The sequence below is a fragment of the Corylus avellana genome, chromosome 6 (genome assembly GCF_965113065.1).
Source record: "Corylus avellana chromosome 6, dhCorAvel1.hap1.2, whole genome shotgun sequence".
Taxonomy (NCBI): Eukaryota; Viridiplantae; Streptophyta; class Magnoliopsida; order Fagales; family Betulaceae; genus Corylus; species Corylus avellana.
In genome coordinates, this window is record NC_142495.1 from 11825372 (window position 1) to 11850577 (window position 25206).

Genomic DNA, 25206 nt, shown 5'->3' on the forward strand with positions numbered 1-25206 from the left:
CAACCATGTTCTTAGTGCGAACGTTTGGCAGGGGACCACACTGAACGTTCGTTGACCAATTTTGACTCACTGAGTATTAACCAAATGTTCCACCTGTAACCCTAGAACCACTGTGTAATAGTACACCGAACATTCGCCCAATAGTACTGAACATTTGGTGATAATCTGAAACACAATTTTAACCTATTCTCCACCTTTCCAGAAGGTAGCACACATCCTACCCCTATAAATACCTCCCCTTCGTTCCTAAGCCTACCCTTACACTATAAATACCAACCTTAGAGTGAGAGGATATTTTCTTGAGAGAGAAGGAGAAGGTTTTGGGGTAGTTTGCCATCTTCAAAGTAAACTCTTGTCCATTCACCTAACTTTCATGTTATTTTTGTTATTTTTATGTTTCTTGCAAGTTTTAAAGATGCTATGTTAGGTTTGTGTATCATTTCTCTTCGAAAGGAAAAAAAAAAAGAAGGAGGGGTTTTTTTTTCAAATGTTTTAGAAACGCTCATTTGAAAAACGCTTAACAGATAATTATCATAGTTTATGCAGAATTAACGAATATTTAAATCTAAGCAAACAATCACTAAAAATAAGAACAATCACACACAAGGATTTTGGTAACGAAAAGGAAACCTTTTAGAAAACAATCTAAAAGTAAAACCTTTCCGCAGCAACCAAACCCAAGAAATCACTATCAAAAGATGTTCAGAGATTACAGACACTTGGAACACTTACAAACCGATGCAAGACCTTGACCCTATAAGATCGACAAGCCTCCAACTCGTCTCCATGTTCACAATCTTATTCAACGCGATTCTTCTTTATTGGATCCTTCCGATAGACTTCTAAATAAAGCGCACAATCAAACTAAAAAAATCCTCTACGAGGAACAATTTGGCTCTCGACAAATATTCTCTCTCAGTACAGCCTCTCACGAAACTTAGCCTCTAATTTCATACATCTCTCTCTTAAATGAGATGTATATATATCGCACACCAGAACCTTAGACATCGACACACTTAAAATCGCGTTTTGGGGCTTAACACTTACAGGGTGTCCGAACAGGTTAGTGGGCTATTCGGACAGGGCCTTGCAGAGGACAGAAACTGAGCTTCTGGAACTGTTGTCCGGACAAAGGGAGGGCTTGTCCAAAATAGGGGAGGGCCTGTCCAGATAGGGCATGTAGTGGGTGAAACCTACATTCTGGAAATGTTGTCTGGCCTTGATCAACATCTCCAATCGATGCGCATTTGTGGTCACATTGAGCTAAAACTTTGTAGGAATGTTCATGAAACGTGAATCCTCATTGTGAACGGTGGAGTTTGGATTTTGAGCATTCTATACCAGTATTTGAGCCTGTAGACAATAGCCTCTGCATTTTAGAACCGAATTAAGCTAACAAAAATACTAACAGATTTCATTAGTTTCATAATATCATGTTTTACCAGGCTTGCATGTACATGTCTAGAGACTAGGATGTAGTTTGTAACATGGTGACTTGTAGATAAAAGCCCAAACATGCATTTCGGCCTCTGATCGAACATCCTCTCCCTATTCTAGCCGAACGTTCGCACTGAACTCAAATGTTTGACCAAAGCCAAAAATGTGTAAAAGTAAGGTTTTGTGATCTTTTAGCTAGATATAATTGATTAGGACCTATGTGTCTTTAGTGAATCCTTTAGTACTACGTATAACAATAGCCATATTTCGTTATAGCAGGGATTCAGAATGTCAGGAGACTCAAGCGAGCATACGAGGCAAGTAAATACTTACGACTACTTTCCTTAAAAACGTGTGATATGTCAGTTGACTAAGCACGCGTATGATATGAGCATATTTACTTTTTACGCAACTTAGTAATTGTCTTAATAATTGATTAAGGGAGCCCCTACTATGCGGTCAATCCACAAACAATGCCTTTTGCAGCATCCAATATTTGACTGACACATCACCTTATTACACAAGTACACAATAAAACTAAAACATCTAATAAATTCCTCTTCTCTTTAATAAATCAAATGGATTTCGATTTCTCCATATCTTCTTCTCTGAAATACGCTTCTCCTCTTCTTTTTCCATGTACAGAATGGGTTACGGCGCACACGATGGGGCCTCGCTAGACCCACGGTGAAACCCCAACAGCATTCTGGGTTGGCTTTTGGCATTTGGGTTGGCGTTCTGGGCGGCTGGGCGTTCAGCTAGATCCACACTAGAATGCTGGCTGGCAGCGTTCTGGGCGTTCTGGGTTGAGTGTTCTGGGCATTCTGGGTTGGGCGGCAGCAGCGTTCTGGGCGGTTGGGCGTTCAGTCAGACCCACGCTAGTTGTCTGGGTTGGGCGACTGGGCGTTCCCTCGCTCCTATCTCTCTCTCTCTCACTCCGGCACAAGCGTCCACAGCCTCCATCTTTCACCGGAAAAAGAAACCCGAGTCACCAAGCCACCGTCTGGCGCCGCATGTTTGTTGGTTTGCCGAGAAGAGCTTGGGTTGGGTTTTTTATTTTTATTTTTTTCCCTGCTGCTAGGGAATTTGTTCAATGGGGGCCATCTAAAACAAAGAGGGATTTTGTTTGGTTTGATTCTGGGTCTGCGTTTAATTTCTGGGCAAACTTTTTCTGGGTTTTTAATTAGTTCATTCACCTTACGTATACTCTGTTTGGTTGGTAAGAAATCCGGAGGCCAAAATTGGCAAACTTTTTCTAGGTTTGATGCAATATAGAATTTGTTTAGCTCTTCTTTCAGAAGAATTTGTTTTGTAATTAGGTGCTGACTTTTTGTTTGTTGTGTATGTAAAGATGTTTATTTTCCTTTTGTTGTGTGTTCTAGAGGCTTCTTGTGCTTACTGATGGGTGTTCATCTAACGAAGCTTACCAATTTTGTTCACATTTGTAGAATGGTGGAGCAGAAGAAATACGAGTGATTATTCCATCCACATAATTGTGAAAAATCTGTAATTATGCCATCCACATAATGCCTCAAATGCACATAATGCAAATCAAATAAAAATCTGCAAGTAAGAATTCTGGCCATTGCACATCCAAATCAAATGGCCACTTCTCACTTCTCTCTTTCTCCCAGAAATTACTCTCTTTCTCCCAAAAATCCCATGATTTGAGTTGTAGCCATATGTATTAGCCATTGTGAATTTTGTTAAGAAAGGTTTTGTATAGATGAGTTTGAATGAATATGACTGAGTATTGATTCAGTTGAAATTGATCAAGCAACTAAATCTGTGGTGGATGCTCTGTAAACTATTCTTCATAAATGAAAGGGATGCATAATTATCTTATTCACAAACAGGCTATAGAAGAGATAAATTGTATTCTTAAACTTGGAAAAATTACAGAAATTACTGAGTTCCTCGTTAGTTGCAACAAAGCTGCAGAAATTAGGCATCTCATTCCAAAGCCTATTTCAGCAAAATAGCCACACTCATTAGGCAAACTCCAAAGCCTATTTCAGCAAAACAACCACACTCATTAGGCAAACTCCAAAGCCAAATTACAGCAAAACAGATTAGACAAACTTCAAAGTCAAACACAACTAGAGAAAATCAAAGCAACTTGAAGGAGCTCCATAGGCGTTGATGCTTTTTACACCAGTATCAACTGTAGACGACGAAGATAAAGGATCTTGAGACATAACAAGTGTCGTTGTAGAGGGATACACCATAGTTGGCAAATAGTACTGTAAATTATTCACAAATAAAAAAAAAGTTAAACGAATAGATATTTTCACTATTAATCGAATAAGCACATTACTTTGGTGGAGTATATGTTATATTGAAAATTTACCGTTGCTAAACTTTGTTGTTCTATCGACCCCAAGTTAGCTGGCATCAACTTTGTATTCACAATATCCCTATTGAAAAAGAACATTTTGAAAAATATGGAGTCAAAATACATTTAATGTAAAGTATCATAAATTGAAAAATGATAATAAAAATAAGAATACCTATGTGAAGGACAATTGCTTCTCACATGCCCAATTTGTTTGCAAATCCTACAAGTCCTTGTGGTAGTTCCTCCTTGTTCTTTTGGATGCTTTTGTCTCAAAGATTTGGGTCGTCCTCTACAAGGAACATGCATAGGATCTTGCAATGTGCATGTAATGTTCGACAATACTTGGCTATTTAGTAGAGGACCCTCAAAGCTTCCTACATCACCATCCTCTATATCTTTATCACAATCATCATCCATTGTCAAAAGCTCGTTACGAAGCTTTTGTAATCCAATGCTAAGATGTTCATATTTTTCTTTCGAATGGGAACCCAATTCTTGAAGTGCATCGAATTCCAACTTTAAGCTATTTTTCATCAAGAATGAAGAATTTTGTGTCTCTATTTCTATTTCATCACTAGATATGCCATGTATAATGCGACTCTTGGCATTGATCGTCCATCTCTCTAAAACATAATGTTGGGGAATGTCCATAAAAGATTTCTTCACAAAAACTTGAAGAATGTGTCTACATAGTATTCCAACAAATTCAAACATGCGACATGTATAAGTTACTTTCTTCTCAAGAATTTCAAGTGTAACTTCATAAAATGGACTCTCTCTCTCATGATGGGCCACCCTATATATCTTTGTACCACCTTCTTCCCAATGTTTAGCTGAAGTGTATTTTTGACTCTTAAATAGCTCTTCTTGAAACATAAAAAATGACTTTCTTGTGTAAACATTTGCCGCCTGAACTTCCATCTTGTAGCATGTTTTCAAAATTGGTCTAGAAGTTTTTGTCTTAACATCTTTTTCTTTCTCTTTAATGTAACGTGCATCTAAGGCTTTCTCATATTGATGGACAAAGACACTCACCATTGTGCTCGAACGAACATAATCTTTAACAAACTTATTTATGCTCTCACTCCGTTGAATTGTAGACATGCTGGCACAAAATAAGTTTCGCAAGTAAGCCGGTACCCACTTTGCACGCCGCATATAGAGTTTTTTCAACCAATCATTCTCTCCCAACCCATACTTTCCTACAAGTTCTCCACATTCTATCTCAAACTCTTCAATTGTGAACGTGTTATGAATACAATGGTTAGTCTACTTTGAAAGATTCATACTTATTATATACATAAGCCAAATGTTCCGAAACCTTTTGTAAGATATGCCACAAACACAATCTATAGGTAGTATTTGGTAGTACCTCTGCAATTGCCTTACCCATAGCCTTGTCATCATCTGTGATAATCGTAAAAGGAGCACGTTCAAGCATTGCCTTAAGCCAAGTTCTCAACAACCATTTATAAGATTTAGCTGTTTCATTTACAAGCAAAGCACATCCAAACATCACAGATTGATTATACATTCGTTGTGCATCTCCCTTTCCAATAAGAACTCTTCTTTTGTTACCTAAATATTTTTCAACATCTTTAGCAATACACTCAATATTATAGTCACCACCACATTTTTTACTCAACACTGACATTATTTTCCTTGGAGGTACACTAGAGTCATTGAGTGTATCTATAAGACTTCTTTGGGCACTTGTTACCCCTCTATGTCCACGAAGAAAACATGTACTTTTAGGACTAAGGAGCTCATGATTATGTTTAACTACAAATTTACTTATAGTCCATCTTTACCCTACCTTCTTTAAATCCATCAATGCTTTACATCCTACCCTTGTTTCTGCACGCTTCGAAATTGTATTGGTTTTCTTTTGATAAATCGAACTACGAAATCCTTCTCTTGAACAAACATAATCTACCGCAATCAATGACTTATCTTCCTTTGATAGTCGAGTATGACCTTTTTAAATGCTAAAACCCTTTTGTCTTGCATAAGCATTATAACATGTACGAGCATCCTCAACCTCATCAAATTCTAAACCAATGCATGGTTCAGTAGGCTGCTTCAAATCATTACAAAGCAAGTTTATATCATTTTGATCTTCTATCATCTCATCATCAACATCTAAGTCTTCTATAGCCAAGGAATCATCATTTTGATCTTCATTTTGATTTTTATTATTTAGATCTGCAAAATGCACCATAGATGGTTTAAATAATTATTAGGTTCATGATTTTAGTACTTAAATTGTAAACGGGCTTGAGCAATTTCTTTCTCATTCATCATATATTTGATTAAGCATATAAATGTTTAAAAGCTCACCAAGTGGTTGACTTTCTTGCTCCTTAACTTCATACATTCTTCAGATTTCAACAAACCCAAAAGACTTTTCTTAAAATTTTGAATAAGAACAAAATAGTGTGAGCAAAGATCCATTCTTTTAATCCAAAAATGACTGTCATTACAAAGGTAAAAATTGACCCACTAAATTTAATCTATTAGTATCAAATAGAAGCAAGTCCAAGCAATAATCATTCAACAAAAACTGGAGAAAAAAAAAAAATAGGGCTTGGGCAGTGGAACAAACCAAACAGGATAACTACCAAAAACTAAAAAAAAAATTGTAACAAGCTCACCTTACAAGAAGGAACAAGCCAACAAATAAAACGATTTGGTGTTTGAACGATTTGGGCAAAATACACCATGGATGGTTTAAATATAATTATTAGGTTCATGATTTTAGTACTTAAATTGTAAACGGGCTTGAGCAATTTTTTTCTCATTCATCATATATTTGATTAAGCATATAAATGTTTAAAAGCTTACCAAGTGGTTGACTTTCTTGCTCCTTAACTTCATACATTCTTCAGATTTCAACAAACCCAAAAGACTTTCCTTAAAATTTTGAATAAGAACAAAATAGTGTGAGCAAAGATCCATTCTTTTAATCCAAAAATGACTGTCCTTACAAAGGTAAAAATTGACCCACTAAATTTAATCTATCAGTATTAAATAGAAGCAAGTCCAAGCAATAATCATTCAAAAAAAAAAAAAAAAAACAGAGCTTGGGCAGTGGAACAAACCAAACGGGATAACTGCCAAAAAAAAAACATGTAACAAGCTCATCTTGCTAGAAGGAACAAGCCAACAAACCAAACGATTTAGTGTTGGAACAATTTGGTGTTGGGCAGTGGCGGCGGTAGCGATTTGGCGTTGGGTAGTGGCGGGAGCGTTGGGCAAGGCGGCAGCAAATAGGAAGGTGTTGCTGTTTTAAAAATGGGTCTATTAAGAGTTTTTGTTCCAATGTTTTGGTCTCTATTTTATTAAGTGCATCTAGCTTAGGTGTAGCTGTTGTATTGGTTGCTGCAAAATACACCTTTTGCAGCCGGACCGCATATGAGGTTTATTCATTGATTAATGAGATGCATCGTATGACATGATACTCCAATACGTGCGGTATAATGGCCATGGACTTACTATATATACTTGATTCTATGGTCAAATGTGTGCATGTATGTTATATAAGCATTGGATGCAATGGTTGTTTTATGAGCGGCGCAACCATGTTTGATTGGCGAATCACTGCATGACGTACATTATTAGTAGCGTGGGCAACCCGAGGTCGGACTTGGTCGAACTGCTAGTTTTGGACTGTATCATACAATGGTTGGGCACCGACATTGTATTACAGGTCCTTCAAGACAATGCCAACCTTATTGAGAATGGATAATATCTCGGGTAGACCATACATGATAGATACGACCTATTAAAGCATTAGTTTTTCTACATTAAAATTATAGGGAAAAATACACTTTATCTCCCTGAACTATCTACTCATTTGCACTTTTAACCAAAATGTTTAAAAAGTGGCACTTTACCCCCCAAAGTATCTGACATTGATACTTGACTCCCATAAAGTACACTTTACCTTCTTGAAATATTTTGAATTGATACTTTACCCCCCAAAACTTAGTTACTTCGGGGGGTAAAGTGTCAACTCAAAATACCTCAGGAGATAAAGTGTAACTTCAGGGGGTCAAGTGTCAATGTCAGATACTTTGAGGGGGCAAAGTGTCATTTTTTAAACATTGAGGTTAAAAGTGCAAATGGGTGGATAGTTTAGGGGGATAAAGTGAATTTTTCCAAATTCATAGGCATTTGCCGCTAGAATTACACATATTTATTATCAAAATAAAACATACTTTATGGTGTAATAACAGAGACAACACCTCATTTAATTTCTTACTAAAAAATGCACGTTTATTTCGCTCTTAATAACTGTCTCATTTCATACTTAACGGTGAGATTTACTTACTTAGTCTTAGACTTACGCAATTATTACGGCTTGTAGGTTACTTACCTTAAGGGAACCTATTTCCGTGAAGGGGTTAGTGGCATGTTTGCCACATCAGGTTATTTAAGATAAGCTAGATGCCTACTTTGTATAATCAGGTTTGACTAGAATATCTGCATCTTGATTAGTAGCTCATTGTCTATGCTCGATGATAATGTATGCTTATGTTATGATTTTTAAATTCCTCAGATTTATTAATTTCACATTCCTATGCAATTACTCTAATTATGCTAGAGATGTGTGATTCTCCAATTAGCTACCAATTAGCTAAATTGGGGCAATTACCAATAATCCTACCAAACTGGTCAATGCCATTTTGTTGGGGCATTACAACTATATAACTTATTCTTTATTAATTAATATATATACATATATTTATTAATTAATGTGTATATATTAATAAATATATACAAGCCACGCTAATAAGCAAGTCGAGTCCTTATACAAGTATGCTTGCGAATTTTAAACGAGCAGGCCAAGTTTTATACGGATAGTATTATTTAATAATCAAGTCTAATTATGTCCACAAATGACTCATATAATAACCGAGTTGCACACGAGCCGAACTCAGGTGAGCTCACAGGTAGCTTTATTGAGCTTATTTAGTAGTATGTTATATAATTGGAATAATGTAACAATGAAAACTAATCATTAACTTTTCTCTTTCACAAGCCCTTGTTAATTCGAAGGTTGTTTGTCATGTTACATCATTCTAGTTATGTGCCAATTATATAATAATATACTAAATAGCATTACTCATTTATTTATATTGGGTAAAGTCCACTTAACCCCCTCAAACTACCACCCCAATGACAATCTACTCCTCAAATTATCAATTACGACAACGTACCCCTTTAAACTACCAAAACAATGATAATGTACCCCCACAATACTAGCAAAATGACGAAATTACCCATCTAGAATTTTCAATAAGACAAAAATACCCTTAAAATTTGAAAAAATAAATAAATTTTAGTATTTTTGTTTTTATTTTAGTAAGGGTAATTTCATCATTTTGTTAAAATTTGGAGTACATTATCATTGTTTTGGTAGTTTGGAAGGTAAATTGTCATAATTGATAGTTTTGGGGTATATTGTTATTGGGGTGATAGTTTGAATGAATTAAGTGGACTTTACCCATTTATATATTTTTTTCTTTAGTACAAGAAAAGGAGAGCTAAATGGAAATAATTAAAATAAAATAAGAAACACTCCCAATGGGATTTTTCATTTGTTGGTTTAATGAGATATGATTAAATTTATTAATATTAATATTATATATATTTTTACACTACTTAATTACCGATTTTGGTAGATTAAGCGGGGGAAATTAGTTACTCAAAAGAAAAAACCAAAGAATAAAATTAAATTAATAAAGAGTAAAAGACGTAAACAGCCACGGAGACAGGCGGCCTATATAACAACCAAGGTGGAGCAAAGAAAACGTAGTTGCGGTTTCTTTCTTGCAAGTGCTAAAGCTGTTCTCTTCTTCACTCGCAAGAAAACAGAGAAAGCATCGGCAGATCTCGATGGCGCCGGAGCCCGAAGATGATGTGAAAGACGAGAAGAACCCTCGCCCACTCGACGAGGACGATATCGCTCTTCTTAAAACATATGTATGTTTTTTCTTTCTCAACTCAAAACCCTAATTTTTGCTTTTTCCTCGTTTTTCTCGATCCACTTCTTGAAGATCCATAGGCTCGCTGATTGATGTACGAATTAGTATGGATCCCAGTTTGGTTTTGTTTTAGGTATCCTTCTTAGCTTTGTCACAACTAAATCCAGCTGTTCTTAGCGTTGTTCCCTCTCGTTGTTTGCTCATATAGCATGCGCATTAGTTTTAATTGTAAGCTTTGCAACAATTATTAGTGTTTTGATTCCCGGTATATGTTTGATTTTGAGAGAAAAGTTTGAAGCTTTTTGTCGTTGCTGCTATTGTTTTTTGATTCCAAATTAAAAATATAAGAATGTTTAGTGGAATTTTTAATTGCTATTTTTATATTACAAGAGTTTACATTTGTTATTGAGCAAGAGTTTAAAATCAGGCGACCCCTTTTGTCCATCTTCAAGATTGGGTTTTCCTGTTATTCTTTCTCTGCCTTTTTTGTGTGCTTGTTTGGAGGGGTTCAGGCTGGCAGGCAATGATGTTAAGTATGCTGGAATTTTGGACTCTACTATAGGTTCTGCTCGGTTATGAGCAATCTTTCATGAGGGTAATAGTTTTAACCCAATAAATATTCTTAAACCCACCGTAGTTTCGCCCCAGCTTAGTAGTGACTCCCATCAATGGAACGCCAATTTTATCATGGTGGTGTAGGATTGGGAGGTGGATTTCTTTCACCACGTTCTTTGATCTTTAGTACTCTTATCAGACTAAGATGGATTGGTGAAGACATTTGTGGATGGGCCCTTTCTAAGAGGGTTGTTTGATGTCCAATCGTTTTATAATGCCGTTACCACCCATGAGTAATGTAGGCTATGCCTATGAGGGTAGTGGATCTCTTCGCATGATGGAGAGGGTAACAAGGTTCTTCTCAAAATGTAGCAGTGTGGAACATGATTCCGTGTTGTTTGATTTGGTTTATCTAGAGAGAGAAATTATTGTAGCTTTGATGATTGCAAGAGAACAGCGGTGGATCTAAAGGATTTTTTCTTCAAAATCCTTTACCAGTGGAAAACTGCCAATGATTTTCTTCATATTACTAGATACTATGATTTTCTTGATTTTTTTTTTTTTCTTTTTCTAATTAGGTGTTTTCTCTTGTATACTTTCTATGTTCTTGGGTTGCGCCCTTTCATTTTTAATAAAATTTAGATTACTTATCAAAAACAAATCCTATGATTTTGACCCTGAACAAGAAAAAGGCAATACCCTGCTCCGAGAGCATGTCATCTTCACATTTCTTCAACTTTAAGACTGTTCAGGGGTTCACTTCCCTTTTGTTGCCTCCTAATATATACATACCTCAAATTCTGCATGGGTTTAATATTTTACATTACTTCTAAACTTCTCTTCTCCAATTATTGGGTGCATCTGTCTTGGGTTGAGTTACTATATTTAATATATTTATTTATTTGTTTTGAGATGATATTTTACAATCTTAATGTTTTGTGCAGGGTTTGGGTCCCTATTCTACAAGTATCAAGAAAGTAGAGAAAGAAATTAAGGAAATGGCTAAGAAGGTCAACGATTTATGTGGTATGCTTCCCGTTCTCTTTTTTATTAACTGACTTGTAAAGAGATTGGTCTATAAGTTGTACAGAATTAATGGTTTAAGATAGTATGCTTGAGATGATTATAAGTACACGTTACAAAAAGCACTTCAATTTGATAAAAGTCGAACAACTATATGTGAAAGAGGTGTGGAATATTGTAGCACTGTAATCCAACTATAGTTATTTTGTTCTCTACATGTATTCTTCAGCATGCTCTGCCTCGATTTCATCTTTTCTTTAATTACCTGATGAATGGCTTTCAGTTTTGCTTATGAGTTATTAAAAAAATACTATAACTGAGTTTAACATATTGTTTAATATGCATCATCAATTCCTTTTGATGATTCTTAGCATCCATCTACTTGGTTGTTGCTTTTCCTGGTTCAATGGTTGTATGACTATCTGATAACAATGGATTGTTTTCAGTTACTAGGATGTGTTGCTAACGCTTTCTTTGATATGTATTTTTGTGCTACAACTTGGTCCTATGTGTGTATTTTTTGTTGTCTTCTTTTGAACCATTTCTGTACTGCATGGGCTGGCTGTTGTAGTTTCCGAAAACTTAAAGTTGTAATCTTTATCTGCATTACACTATAGGTATTAAGGAGTCTGACACTGGCTTAGCTGCACCAAGCCAGTGGGATCTAGTATCTGATAAGCAGATGATGCAGGAGGAGCAGCCTCTGCAGGTGTGTTATTTTGCTTGATGTTCTGTCTAGCAATAAAGTTTTTTATTTGTCGAATTTGAGAAGCATTGACTGGTTTGTCAACCAGGTGGCAAGATGCACAAAGATCATCAATCCAAACACTGAAGATGCCAAATATGTCATAAATGTTAAACAAATTGCAAAGGTAAATTTTATCCTTAATGTTCCTTTACTATATGTAGTACCTTTTTTTAATTTAAAATATAAAATTTTCCTTAACCCACCAGAAAAATTTCCTTAATTCTTAAGTCCTGTCCTTTTTTATTTTCATAATTTGAATTCTTTTCTAACCTTAAATTTACCAAGAAAATGTCAGTGCCTTTTCTTCTGTTTTGTTGTAATATGAACAATTGAGAAACTAAGTTTACTACGTTTTTATTTTTGGGATCAATTGGTCTTTTGATGCCCGGCCTTTCTTCAACTGCCTTGAGTATCTTATATTTTATGCCTTGCAAACATGCTACAATGGGTTTTTATATGGATAATTTCACTGGCATTTTTTATTGAGAGTACAGAGACGTGATCTTTATCATGTTTAACTCATAATTTCATGCCTGTAACATTTTGATCTGATATAATTTCTACTTTCTCATCTGCAGTTTGTTGTTGGGCTTGGTGACAAAGTTTCCCCGACTGACATAGAAGAAGGCATGCGTGTGGGGTAGGTTTTCATAGATTTGCTTTGAACTTTTATTAATGAATGTTTTTTATGCTCTCTTTTAGAAATTCCAATTATTTCTTTTCTGCTTTTACATTCTCCAAACATTGCATGGAGCTTGTTGCCAAGGGGAGATTGTTGGTTAATTTTTTTCTAATATCTTGACTTGTATCATAATTTGTATAAGAACAGGAGTATCCCTTTAAGATGGATGTGTGATGTAGAATTCCCCAAATTGTTGGCTTATTAATATAAATCTTTTTCTGTATATTCTTTACGGAATGTGTGTGAGACATATAGTATTAAGAAAAAAAAGTTGTACTCATTTGCATTTGTGGAATACAGTATTAGTTCTACTTGGATTGACTGACCTTCAACTTGTCATTGCAGTGTTGATCGCAATAAATATCAGATCCAGATTCCCTTGCCTCCAAAAATTGATCCAAGTGTGACCATGATGACAGTGGAGGAAAAGCCAGATGTTACATATAATGATGTTGGTGGATGCAAGGAGCAGATTGAAAAGATGCGGGAAGTGCGTATATAGCATTTTTGCTTTCATTTAATTTTTCATTGTGGTGTATTTCTTTTTTGGTGAGAATGTGGATATTCATTATATGCTAGTAATTAGTGACTTCGGATTCAGGTATTGAAATCTAGACAGTTGGCATGTATCAATTACTGATATAGATTGTTTTTCTAGGTTGTTGAACTGCCCATGCTTCATCCTGAGAAATTTGTGAAGCTTGGAATTGATCCTCCTAAGGGTGTCCTCTGCTATGGTCCTCCAGGAACGGGTAAAACACTTTTAGCTAGAGCAGTGGCTAATAGAACTGATGCTTGTTTCATTCGTGTTATCGGGAGTGAACTTGTTCAGAAATATGTTGGTGAGGGAGCTCGGATGGTTCGGGAACTATTCCAGGTTACTAATTGTGCATGATCAGTAGTTTCAAAATTTCTCTTTGATATTCTTATTGTTTTATTTATGGACTTAAAACATCTAACTGGTACATCTGCTGCAGATGGCACGATCAAAAAAGGCATGTATTGTATTTTTTGATGAAGTTGATGCCATAGGAGGTGCACGTTTTGATGATGGTGTTGGTGGAGACAATGAAGTTCAGCGCACTATGCTCGAAATTGTGAATCAGCTTGATGGGTTTGATGCACGTGGAAACATCAAAGTTCTTATGGCTACAAATAGGTTTGTTAAGTTGGCTATCTATCATGACTTTTCCTGTGTGATGTTACTGTACTTGTGGCTCTTTGTCAACCTCGTTTGAAAATGGTACTGGTCTCTCTTTGGGTTGTAGTTATTCATAAGCATCTAACGTTACGCTCACTTTTGTTCTGGATTTTGTTTGCCCCTTTTTTCAGGCCTGACACTTTAGATCCAGCACTTCTGCGTCCCGGACGATTAGATCGTAAGGTTGAGTTTGGCCTTCCTGATTTGGAGAGTAGGACGCAGATATTTAAGATCCATACCCGAACAATGAACTGTGAAAGAGATATCCGATTTGAACTTTTGGCTCGACTTTGTCCGAATTCCACTGGTAAGAATTACTTTTGTATATGGCTACCTATACTGTTAGGGTTAAAATTTAATTGACAATGCTATAAAATGCTTTATTATTATTATTATTATTATTATTATTATTATTATATGGATTACTTATCAAAAAAAATTATTATTATTATATGGATTAATTTGTGAGATATCCTTTGTGTGCCTTTCCATTGACCTTTTTTGATGGTAAGATGCTATCCCATAGTGTTCCATGGCCCCGCTGGTTTGTATTTGTTCACTAAGCCAGGGGTATGTTTGGACATTTGATATTCGGACATGAGTTTCTCTCAGGTGCCGACATAAGAAGCGTGTGCACAGAAGCTGGAATGTATGCCATCCGAGCTCGAAGGAAGACTGTGACAGAGAAAGACTTCCTTGATGCAGTGAACAAAGTGATAAAGGGATACCAGAAGTTCAGTGCAACGCCCAAGTACATGGTCTACAACTGAGCGAGCTGTTTTGCTCCTTCCCCTCCAAAAACCGGATTGTGCTTTTTGGGCGCTGTTAACTTGATGTTTATCAATTGAATTTGCTGGGATCATGTAATTGATCACTTGCCTGCATAACTTATAGACCACCAACATATACTTGTGCGGGTTTCGCCATGTCATCGTGAAATTGTATCCAGCTTTGTTTTACTATAATCTCAAGCCATGACCTTTTGTTCTTTGGCTGTGGAACCTTTACTAGAAATGTGCAAGCTTTTATTGGTTTATTTTACGCCGAGATCCAAATCAAATGGACACCTCTACTGATGGATGGACGAGTCCTTTTAATTGCAATCTAAGCTTTCATATACGCATGTTGTAGTCTGAATATAATCACTAGGTCCCCATAATTGATGCACAGTGGCTTTTATTGGCCTAATCAACTACGGTCAATTAAGCGTGTCCACTTCCTCTTCTCTTTGAGGTCTACTAATTTCAATGTGGCAGCCAAATCTGTAATTTACTCGTTGCACCAAAGGGACTATTTTTTCTTTTTTTTGGAATTAGATCCTCTCCATTTCATTTGAAAGATTTAAGGTCAAAAACTTGTTGGTTGACGGCATCTGCTCTATCTCCATGTCTATGAGAAGAGAAACTTGAATCTAGTCTGACGATGATGGCAAAAGGCGATGTAATTGGAGTAATAGTTACAGTTTATGGGTCTTTTTAATTTTCTCTTCAATTCTTCATTTCACCCCAACCATTCTTCCTGGTCATTGTTGACAGGGATGAATCTATCTATTTTCAGGCTTATTGTTGAGTTGCCCAACCCTTTGCTATTTATTTATGTTTGTAATCCTTCTCTCCCTTCATTTGCCCTTCTTTTTTTGGTTTTTTCAGCTTTAGAGCATTAAAAAGTAAAAACTAACACGGTCTCTCCACCCAAAGATAAAAATGGTGGAGGGCTGGTTCAGTGGGACTGTACAAGGAAAATAGAAGAGAATGGTAAACTTAAGTTTTCCAAGTACAAAGATGAGAAGTCAAGCGGTTGACAAAGATAAGGGAGTCATTTTTGTGTGGATCACTTAAATCAATCAATTTGTAAATAAAAACATTTTTAACACTGGCTAATGGACTTTTCATCGACTTTCCACTTGCAACATTGACAAACGTTGACGGCTCCAAATTCATCTCAACCATGTGTTGATATAATGAGACTTTCCACTAAATTAACATAGATTTCGCACCACCAAGTGATCCTTGATCAAATATAACCCGGCTTTTGAATCTAATTGCAGCACATGGAAGAACGGGAAAGCAACCATTCAATGGAACGTTCGGTTAGTTTTCAGCAACCATTTCAATTTTTCAAATATTTTAGTAATGATACAAAGCCCCCAACATCTAATATCAACAAACATATCGTATCAAGCTTCTACTTCTTGTATCGGATGGCGCAGCAAAGCCGAAATATCTCAGTAAGTACAATCACCATCCAAGGACTCAAAAAAAAAAAAACAAAAGAAGAAAAAAACAGGTACAAAGAAAGAAGCAAAAGCACCATCCAGGTAACTTTTCTTTTCTCATCTGTCATAATCAAACAAGAATTTTGCAGCTTTTGAAGCATGGAATCACTCCTGCGTTTCTGGGTTGTCAGCTTTCTGGAATGATGCTCCTTGATCACTTCCAATTGTTCTCTTACTCATGTTAGCTCGTTGCACTAACCGAACAAGCGCTTGAACCACTTCTGACATAGGTGGTCGGAACTCGGGCTCCGGCTGCCCCAAACAATGAAAATGAGGGTTAGAAATTTAACATCATTACAAATTAATTATTGTTCCTATATCGTTTCTGTTTTCCAGCTATTCAATAGGATATATGATGGTAAAGTAGCACACTTAGGTTTCATTCCTATACGTATAATCTTTGAATTTAGGCTCCATATTTAAACTTATGCATTACCTGGACGCAAAGAGCAATAACATCAGCAAACCGGGAGAGCGATTTAACCGGGTAGAGCCCTTTAAGTGCTGGATCAACCATTTTTCCAAGAGCATCAATATCATGGAGCTGAGGTGTTGCCCATCGAACTAAGGATTGCTCATTTCTTGACCTCGAGCTGTCAAACAATGTTTCATATAAAAATAAAAATTTGCAAATTACCATATTCGTTCATTATCTTGAGAAACATGAACTATTATATTAATCAGATCATTACATTATTCATATCTAAATGCTTTACCTATCGAATGGTTTACGCCCGCTAAGAAGCTCCAACATTACCACTCCAAAACTGTACACATCACTCTTTAGAGTATATTGACCAGACAAAGAAACCTCAGGTGCACCGTATCCAGATCCTGCATCCTGGTTCAATGCCTGCACATGAGAACAAAAGACATTTCAGCACTTGCCCACACAATTAACCATCAATTCAAGTACTTGAACTAAAGTGGTCGTGCAAAAGACTCGCAAAGTGCATCAGCAAAGACTACTTGAGTTTTTATTTCTGCTACAAATTACAATTAATTTCCCTCAATCTGCACTGAAAGGGATGACCTAGGATTTGAACCACTTAAAAATGACGGTGAACAGCTAAGTACTTGTTACAATTTATTGCACTTGTATTATGGAACTTTTGAATAGTGGATATGGTTGGAAAGACCAAGAACTGGTAAGCCTTAAACCATCTCCAAGTGTCCATGTCATCAACACCAAGAAAAATTTCATTCTGATGGATTACATAGGTGGTCAGTCAACAATAGAGTAAAGGATTACAGAAGCAAATGCAGCAGACTCTACATGCCCCATCTTGACATTGGAAACAAATTGTGCTACGAAAACTCAGATCATGAAAAGTTCCAATGGAGTTATCTAATGCTAGTGGGACATAAAATTCTTCACACTACCAATTACTAAAAAGTGGCTCAAAATTTACCTCGTCTGCATTTGGGACAAGGCTTGCCAGGCCAGAGTCTGAAAGGTGAGGATTGAGTTCTGCATCCAGTAATATGTTGGCTGACTTTATGTTTTTGTGAACCACTGATGGAGAGCAAACTTCATGTAGGTACCTGAACAGTTCCTTCATGAGTATAGGGAAACACGTTGACAAGTATCACAGAAAAATAAGTACTACGCTCTGTAAAAATCTTGGTTGCCCCAGTTTACCTCTTTTCGGTATGGCAAAGTATAACAAATTAAAGCTCATATAGTGCAGCTCCTAGATTTTGATATTTGAGTTTAAGATAAATATATACAATTGACAATATAATATTCCACTTGTGTTTAAAAATAGCGGAACCGGATACACCATTTGCATAAAATGAAATATAATAAAAATGCCAAACACAGATGATATGCCACATATCACACAAATATAAGTCGCCTATGAAGTGCCTTCAAATTGTGGTTCATTTGATAAACTTAGAAATAGAAACAATAAGAGCTCTGACATAGCTCATTGGTCAAAAAAAGAAGAAATGGTATTTCAGGTAATGAAACTGAGTCCCATAAGCACCATTTTGGGGGAGAGACATAGCAAATAAACTTAACAGTCTCTTGATACAAGATTCTACCATTAAAAATTATGAACACATAACAAAACTTGAAGTAAGGGGCAGTATGATGTACTTTTGACAAATGTCAGTGTTCGTAGAGTACAATTACTCAGAATCAACAGATAGTAAGTTTTATATATATACATTTTGTTTCCATCCATAATAGAAGCAAAGGCTTGTGCTTTCCTTCAATTCACTCAAAATGTGATGCTGTTGTGACACAGCCCTTAGTTTAGGATAGAGAGGGGGAAAAAGAGAAAGAAGAAGAAGATCATGAAGCAGAAATAATGAAAGTAAAGAAAAGAAACCAGGGAAGGGAAGAAGAAGAAGATCATGAAGCAGAAATAATAAAAGGAAAGAAATGAGGGCCGGGAAGGTGAATATATGATAGTAAGATCCAAGAGAAAATAGAAGGGGGATTGTATACTTCCTGTGTATTGGATTGTACCCTTTCGCTTTTAATAAAATTTCAATTACTTATTTAAAAAAAAAAAAAAAATCAAGGAACAAAAGAAATCATGTAAATCTCTTTTCTTTTGCAGTTTTGATGGGAAGCCGGATTTCTTTCGCCCATATATCCACTATTAACTTACTCTAATGCACGTGCAGTTCCCAAAGCAATCTTGACACGGGAATTCCATGTCAACGGCTTGCTATAATCTTCAGATAGATGCAGGAAGTCATGCAGTGAGCCATTTTTGTGGAACTCATAGACTAGCAGGTGCTGTCCATGCTCTGAACAATAACCAACTAGCTCTGTAACATTTTGATGATGCAACTGGGAGATGTTTGAAACTATCTCTGTGAATTCTTCAGACAATTCGTTGGGTAGGACAGATGAATCTATTTTCTTCACAGCTAGAACCTTTAATGTTGTCAAATATAAGTAAAACATGAAGAGATCAGTAACATCATAACAGAAACTATAACTTCCCAGTTAGAAACATAAATATCAATACAAAAGGATGTGAGACTGAACCACTGACATGGCAAATGAAATTAGTAGTTAAGAACTATACCTTCCCATCATCAAATCGAGCCCGATAAACACGTCCAAAAGTTCCCTCACCAAGAAGGTTGTCAACACTGAAGCTGTCAGTAGCCATCTGCAGGTCAGCTACTGAATATGATGTCACATTTATGAGAACAGTGTTGGCCTTTTTGGCAACAATGGGCTTCTGTGAGAAATCATCATCATCAAATGATTTGAGACGATCAATGGGTGGGGGTCTAAGATTTATTGTGGCAGGAGTATCAAAAGCCTTTGTGTTGATTGTGGATGAAGTTTGTATAGACTTCATTTCTGCAAAATGATGTTAAAGACAATGAGCATTGAAAGTCAGATCAAGATAAAGACCAAATCCATTGAAGCAGAAGTTCTCGAGGATGAAAAGCCAAGATAATAGCATGAGTTTGATATAAACCAGATTAGTGAAGTAAAAATTTACCTGGTAGGCAAGAAGTTGAAAACTTTGACAAAGTCTGAATAGGTTTGACTAGAAACCAGGCTAACAAGTACATTTGATAGTTTTCTAACGTCTAATTGGTATTGCTGATTCTATAGGCTAACCATCAGTTCATCTTTAAAATATCATTCACTGATACAAGTTTATGGTAAAGTTTGGGCATCAGACTCAATTTAAGTATGCATTATTTCCTCGAACACCACTTCCTTGGCATATTTAATATCTTTCACTCTCAGATCTGCATTTCTTCTGAATTTTAAAATTGAAATAGAAATAACAAACTTTAAACCCAACTTATGTTATGGTAAAAATAAATCTAATCGGCACAAGAAAAAAAGTACAGGCATTAAGTTCTTTCTCTATGAGTTAGGGGTTCTCTTATATACTCCTTGTGTCCTAGGGTAAAACCCACCTGAGCTTTGAATTAATATAAATTATTTATCAAAAATAAAAAAAAACTACAGGCGTTAGTAGCATATACACTGCATCCATCCCATTTTGCTTGTCTGTCTTCTTAAATTCAACTTTTGAAGGGGACGCCATTTAATAAATTCATATGAAAGCCATTAGTGTCAGAAACTGCCCCTCTACTATTTTCCTGAACCACCTCTTTCGTTCATTTCTACTTTAAAATGATTAGGGCAATCTAGGAAAGTCTTTTTCAAAGTAAACATCTATATGGGACATCCCAAAGAAAAAATAAGAAGATCCAAAATGGGATGGAGGGAGTAACAGTAAACATCTCCCTATTTCCAATCAGGATAGTCACATATACACTATAGAGCAACCTAATGCAACAGCATAAATCGCTAACTGAAGCAAATGATAGGGGTGAATTTCAAATGATGCTTAACTGAAATGTAAGATGCTGACTCGTAAAAAAAAAAAAAATGTAAGATGCAGATGCAGACCTTACCTTGCACTTCATGTGAAGCAAGAGGAGCAAAGGGCTGAATATCAAGCTTTTCAATGTCCGAAGATGACCTCCTGGATTTTCTCTTCATTAAAAAGAATGCAACAATTGCCCCAACAACAAAGATGGATATCACAATTCCTGCTATGGCACCAGCCCCTATACCCGACTTGTTGCCGCCACCACCAGCACTACCATCAGATGGGCTGTTATTGCCACCAGATTTGTGATTTGGAATAGGTCTTCTGGCTGGGGGCGTGCCAGGTGGAGGTGGGGGTGCAGGCCCTGAGCTCCATGAGTTGCCATCCTTCCTGTCACGAAGATTATTCAGATTCAAATTGTAAGAACTACTTTGTTTTCAAATGATGAATTGTTATGACAATTGGCAATACTGTCAGATGCTTACTGCAGATTAATGTTTTTCAACTGTTCAGGAACCCAGCCATTGAAATGGTTATTTTCAACATTCCTACAAAGAGTAAACACAAATACTTTAACAGGATGAGATACAGGTTGCTCCGAGGAAAGGGAAATATACGAGTTTCCTACTAATCCGGACTTCTATACTAATTACTCACAGATTTTCCAGGGGAAGATTAGCAACAACATTAATAGTGCCTGTAAACTGGTTGTTTTGCAAGTACCTGTGTAAAGATAGATAAGGTAACCAGGGAAGTTTCAAGACTATTTACCAAGTACTTGTACAAGAGTAGATAATTGTTCAACACTTACATTGAGGTCATACTTGAGAGGGAGCTAAAACTCTCTGGGAGGTTGCCCGAGAGGGTATTGAAAGAGAGATCCCTGAAGCAGGGAATGGAGAATGTCATTGCTCTTTCAAGTAAAACCAACTTGAAATATATATATATATATATATATATATATATATATATATAAGTAACAACAGATTGCCCAAGAATGTGGTCAAAATTAAAATCTTCAAAAAAAAAAAAAAAAAAAAATCACTAAATGCATATTTGAAGAAAAATTAAAAATTAAAATTTAATTAATTAATTAAAAAAAAAAAAAAAAAAAAAAAGGGAGAGGGAAGGAAAAGGATGCCACTACAGAGAGAGAATTTGGTTTGAACTCTTCAGTTAAGCCAAAGTGGAAAGACATCAACATTACTTTTTTATTGGATACATGGGAGAGTGGAAAGAGGAGATCTCACAATGTGGAGAGAGAGGTAAGTTGTCCAAACATGTCATTCAGTTGGTTCGGAATCTGATTGTGACTGATGTTTCTACACTCACAAAAAGGGGGAAAATTAGTTTGATATAGGGAAAATCTGTGTCAAGAAATAAACAAAATATAGTTACCCACAGGTATTTAAGAGAAACCATCGAAGAAATGGAGTAAGGGATAGCTCCATTAAAGTTATTGGAAGCAAGATTCCTGCATACAATAGCCTTTGTAAATCACCATAAATCTGACAGTAAGAGTAAACGAAAGAACTGAAAACAAGTGTGCATATGAAGCATACAGTTGAGACACATTTGGAGGAAGCTGATAGGGTATCTCGCCTCCAAGATTATTATTGCTCATGTCTCTGCCAAAATTTTCAAATCACCAAGTCAAAATAATTAAGTGTCGAAAAGAATGGTGATGATGACATATAAGACCTTTGATCTTACAGGTTGGTTAACGATGTCAAACTTGCAAGCTGGTATCCCATATTCCCAGAAAGTCCAAGCCCAGATAATTTACTGATATAAACAATAATAGAGTATGCATAAAAAGATCAGCACTCATAGCGATGCTTAAGGACAAAATGTATTGGGGATGAAAGGGCTAATAGAGAATCACATTTCCGTCACTCGTGTGCCTGCACATATAACACCTTTCCAAGACTGCTCACATGGATCATCACCAGTTGAACTCCACTGGGTTAGCTGAGTAGGTGAATTTAAACCAATATACATGGCCCTTAGAGCAGCAGCTGTTCATCAGACATGCCAAAGGTTGAATAAAAATATCATATATCAATAAGTTTGCATCAATAGCGGACTGGTCAAAAATTGCCTCCATAGCAGTTTTGTAAAATGTACAAAACAGTACACTATCATCCCACTGTTACAAAGATGCATATCCCTGAAATGATGATGTTTACATCACAATAATGTTATTCAAGCAGCCTTCTTGATATTTCTAAAGGTCAACATTGAGATGTTGGCTGAGCTAGCTAGGTTATGTATGTAATAGATTACCATTTTATTAGAGCATTAGATGAGGAGTAAAGATATAATAAGCATCCACAGCATGTTCCAATTGACAATTTGAGATAAATGTCAGAAATTAAGCTTTAAATAACTTGCTTAGCATCTTTGAACCAACAAGTAATTAGCTGTTGTGAACGCCATTGGAGAGCGGGTGGCTTGAAGTATGTACTGGTATCATACAAGCATGCTACTGACCATAATAATCTGAACATTAAGACCTTCTCACTTTCTAGGGTCAATCCTCTTGTATTATATAGCGTTCTTCTTGGGATATAAATCTTTTAACAATGTCATTTGTTACTCTTTTTGGGTGATTAATAATAGCTGATCAGTTGTTCTCCTTACATAGAGTTTATTCAAAATCAGCTTTCCCTTTCCCCCTCTTCCAATAAGTGCACTTTTACTTATTCACGAAACAGAACAGCACATTTTTGGGGGTTATAAAGCTGAAAGGTCCAGAAAGCAACACCTGTGCACTCATAAAGGAGAACAATCAATCCCTTCAGCAGGATCAATCAACATATCCAGGAGGATTAATCGACATATTAACTCTAAGTGTGCAGTTTAGTATGTCACAGGCAAGCTAGCAGGCTCCGGTATCCCCTGAATGTTTAACATTTGCAATTCCAAGGGGCAAACGACAGGAGCATGGCATCTTCAATCTAATCTTTATGGCAATCATTTGAAGCATCAGTCGCAGTTCAATGAAGCTTGATTTTCTGTAGTTTCAGTCCCAGCAATTATATCTAACAATCTATACCAATTAAAATGAAATTTTTGGTCCTAATCCCTGGCTATTATGCCAATTTCAGTATGCGTTAAATATTTAGTGAAGATCTAGCTATAGGCCTAAAGCTTTTGTGTAGATCTCCACCTCTCTCTCAAAGACCCACCAAATGACACCCGAAAGAGGAAAAGGTCAATCCCAAGTCCTTTAATCCGTCAGTAAAATGGTCGCAGTTCTGCCAAATGGCCACCCATTCCGAAGCGCATCAAGAAACTAGCTTGATTAGATTAAAGGGTATGCAGATCGAGATTGGCAGGACTAGCAAAATACTAAATTTCAGCAAAAGAATTCCCAGTTAGTATGGTTAAGATATATAGAGTTATGCCACCACAAGCAAAACCTACCTACCAATCATGTCAACACCCAGAACTTATAGCAAACGAATCACTTGCAAATAAAAAGAGAAAAATGCAGGCAACAGCTCACATCACCATAGGTAGGCCATAAGTTTTTCCTAATCATGAGTTCATATGACCATTTAACCGTCTTACAATGATTGCTCTTTAACTAAAGGAAGCAACTTTCTTCACCAGCTCTAACACCCTATATCTGCTTCTAAAATCACTGCAAACACTTCCTATATGCATATACGAAAAGAAATGGTAAATCTACAAAGACTCATTTTCGTTTTAGCTATAATGCAACAAAATACTGCAAACCAAACGGAACCCAGAAAAAGCAAGCAAAATAAGCACAAAAAGAATGCAGATTTAACTTAAAACTTTGCAGAATGGAATGGAGATGGGGCCAGGCACTGACCGTCTGATGGATCTGTGGCACCATTTGTTGTACTGGGCCTCCATCCCAAAATGCAGATGCTGAAGACCACCACCACGACCCTCCAAATCTCCAACATCTCTCTCTCTCTCTCTCCCTCTCAGTCACTCTCCGAGCCCAAAATTCTCCTACCCACTCTCTTATTTCTTTTGAACAGATTGTCGTATATTGTACTCCAACATATGCACAGCCAATGCCTAAGAAAAGCTGGCAGGCACGAATTGCCAGAAGAATCCAAAGCCACAGAAAGTCAGAAAACAATATACTAGCTATTATCTTTTATCACCGTTTTTTCCTTTTCCTTTTTCGTTTAATTTAAATTTATACTAATCGTTCGCTGGATTTTTTTCTAAATAAATAAACAAAATATTTCCTCAAAAGTTGGTGGTGTAAAGAAAAAATCAAATAAATTATTATTAGCTTTCAACATATCACACGTCCAACCCCCCCAAAAAAACAATAAATAATGGTTCACACTTCACACGTCTTTGATTTCATTAATTGCATTCTTTAATTAACGGGACATGGTAAGCTATGCATAGCTTTCATGAAATAGTCAGAGATTGCTTCTAAGCTATTACAACCCAGATTTTTTTTTTTTCTTTTTCTTTTTTCTCTCTTTCTTTTTCTATGATTTTGAAGAAAGATTAAGATAACCAAAAATTGATATAATATTAAATGTTAATTCAAACTACTACAATGATCACCAGATTCTCACATACCAAATCCCATTGGGGTGATCATGAAAAATCTCACCTTTGTTT

The 25206-nt window shown here is 36.2% G+C and overlaps 2 protein-coding genes and 1 pseudogene across 2 annotated transcripts; 1 reads left to right on the plus strand and 2 right to left on the minus strand.

Moving 5' to 3' along the window:
• Positions 1-3536: 3536 nt before the first annotated feature.
• LOC148584884 (protein FAR1-RELATED SEQUENCE 5-like) lies at positions 3537-5216 on the minus strand (annotated as a pseudogene).
• A 4384-nt stretch (positions 5217-9600) lies between these two features.
• Positions 9601-15015, plus strand: RPT1A (regulatory particle triple-A 1A). The gene is made up of 10 exons (XM_059601094.2): positions 9601-9763; positions 11265-11346; positions 11961-12052; positions 12138-12215; positions 12670-12731; positions 13119-13263; positions 13432-13650; positions 13751-13932; positions 14106-14281; positions 14587-15015. The coding sequence occupies exons 1-10, from the start codon at positions 9677-9679 to the stop codon at positions 14742-14744; spliced, it is 1281 nt and encodes a 426-aa protein (XP_059457077.1). The 5' UTR covers positions 9601-9676; the 3' UTR covers positions 14745-15015.
• Positions 15016-16047: 1032 nt separating this feature from the next.
• Positions 16048-24683, minus strand: SRF6 (STRUBBELIG-receptor family 6). Its single transcript, XM_059601093.2, has 16 exons — positions 24425-24683; positions 22466-22598; positions 22294-22365; positions 22143-22208; positions 21983-22054; positions 21831-21902; positions 21392-21463; positions 21238-21303; positions 21066-21128; positions 20663-20970; positions 19300-19583; positions 18874-19145; positions 17662-17794; positions 16966-17102; positions 16686-16842; positions 16048-16501 (listed from the first exon to the last, which is right to left on the minus strand). Exons 1-16 carry the CDS (start codon positions 24519-24521, stop codon positions 16355-16357), a joined length of 2151 nt encoding a protein of 716 aa, XP_059457076.2. The 5' UTR covers positions 24522-24683; the 3' UTR covers positions 16048-16354.
• Positions 24684-25206: the final 523 nt, after the last annotated feature.

Coding starts and splice junctions, on each gene's coding strand:
- RPT1A (XM_059601094.2), top strand. CDS start 9,677: ATGGCGCCGGAGCCCGAAGATGATGTGAAAGACGAGAAGAACCCTCGC. Junction 9,764..11,264: donor TCGCTCTTCTTAAAACATAT/GTATGTTTTTTC, acceptor TGTTTTGTGCAG/GGTTTGGGTCCCTATTCTAC. Junction 11,347..11,960: donor GAAGGTCAACGATTTATGTG/GTATGCTTCCCG, acceptor ATTACACTATAG/GTATTAAGGAGTCTGACACT.
- SRF6 (XM_059601093.2), bottom strand. CDS start 24,521: ATGTTGGAGATTTGGAGGGTCGTGGTGGTGGTCTTCAGCATCTGCATT. Junction 22,599..24,424: donor TGCCACAGATCCATCAGACG/GTCAGTGCCTGG, acceptor TCTGATGAACAG/CTGCTGCTCTAAGGGCCATG. Junction 21,129..21,237: donor AATCTTCCCCTGGAAAATCT/GTGAGTAATTAG, acceptor TACTCTTTGTAG/GAATGTTGAAAATAACCATT.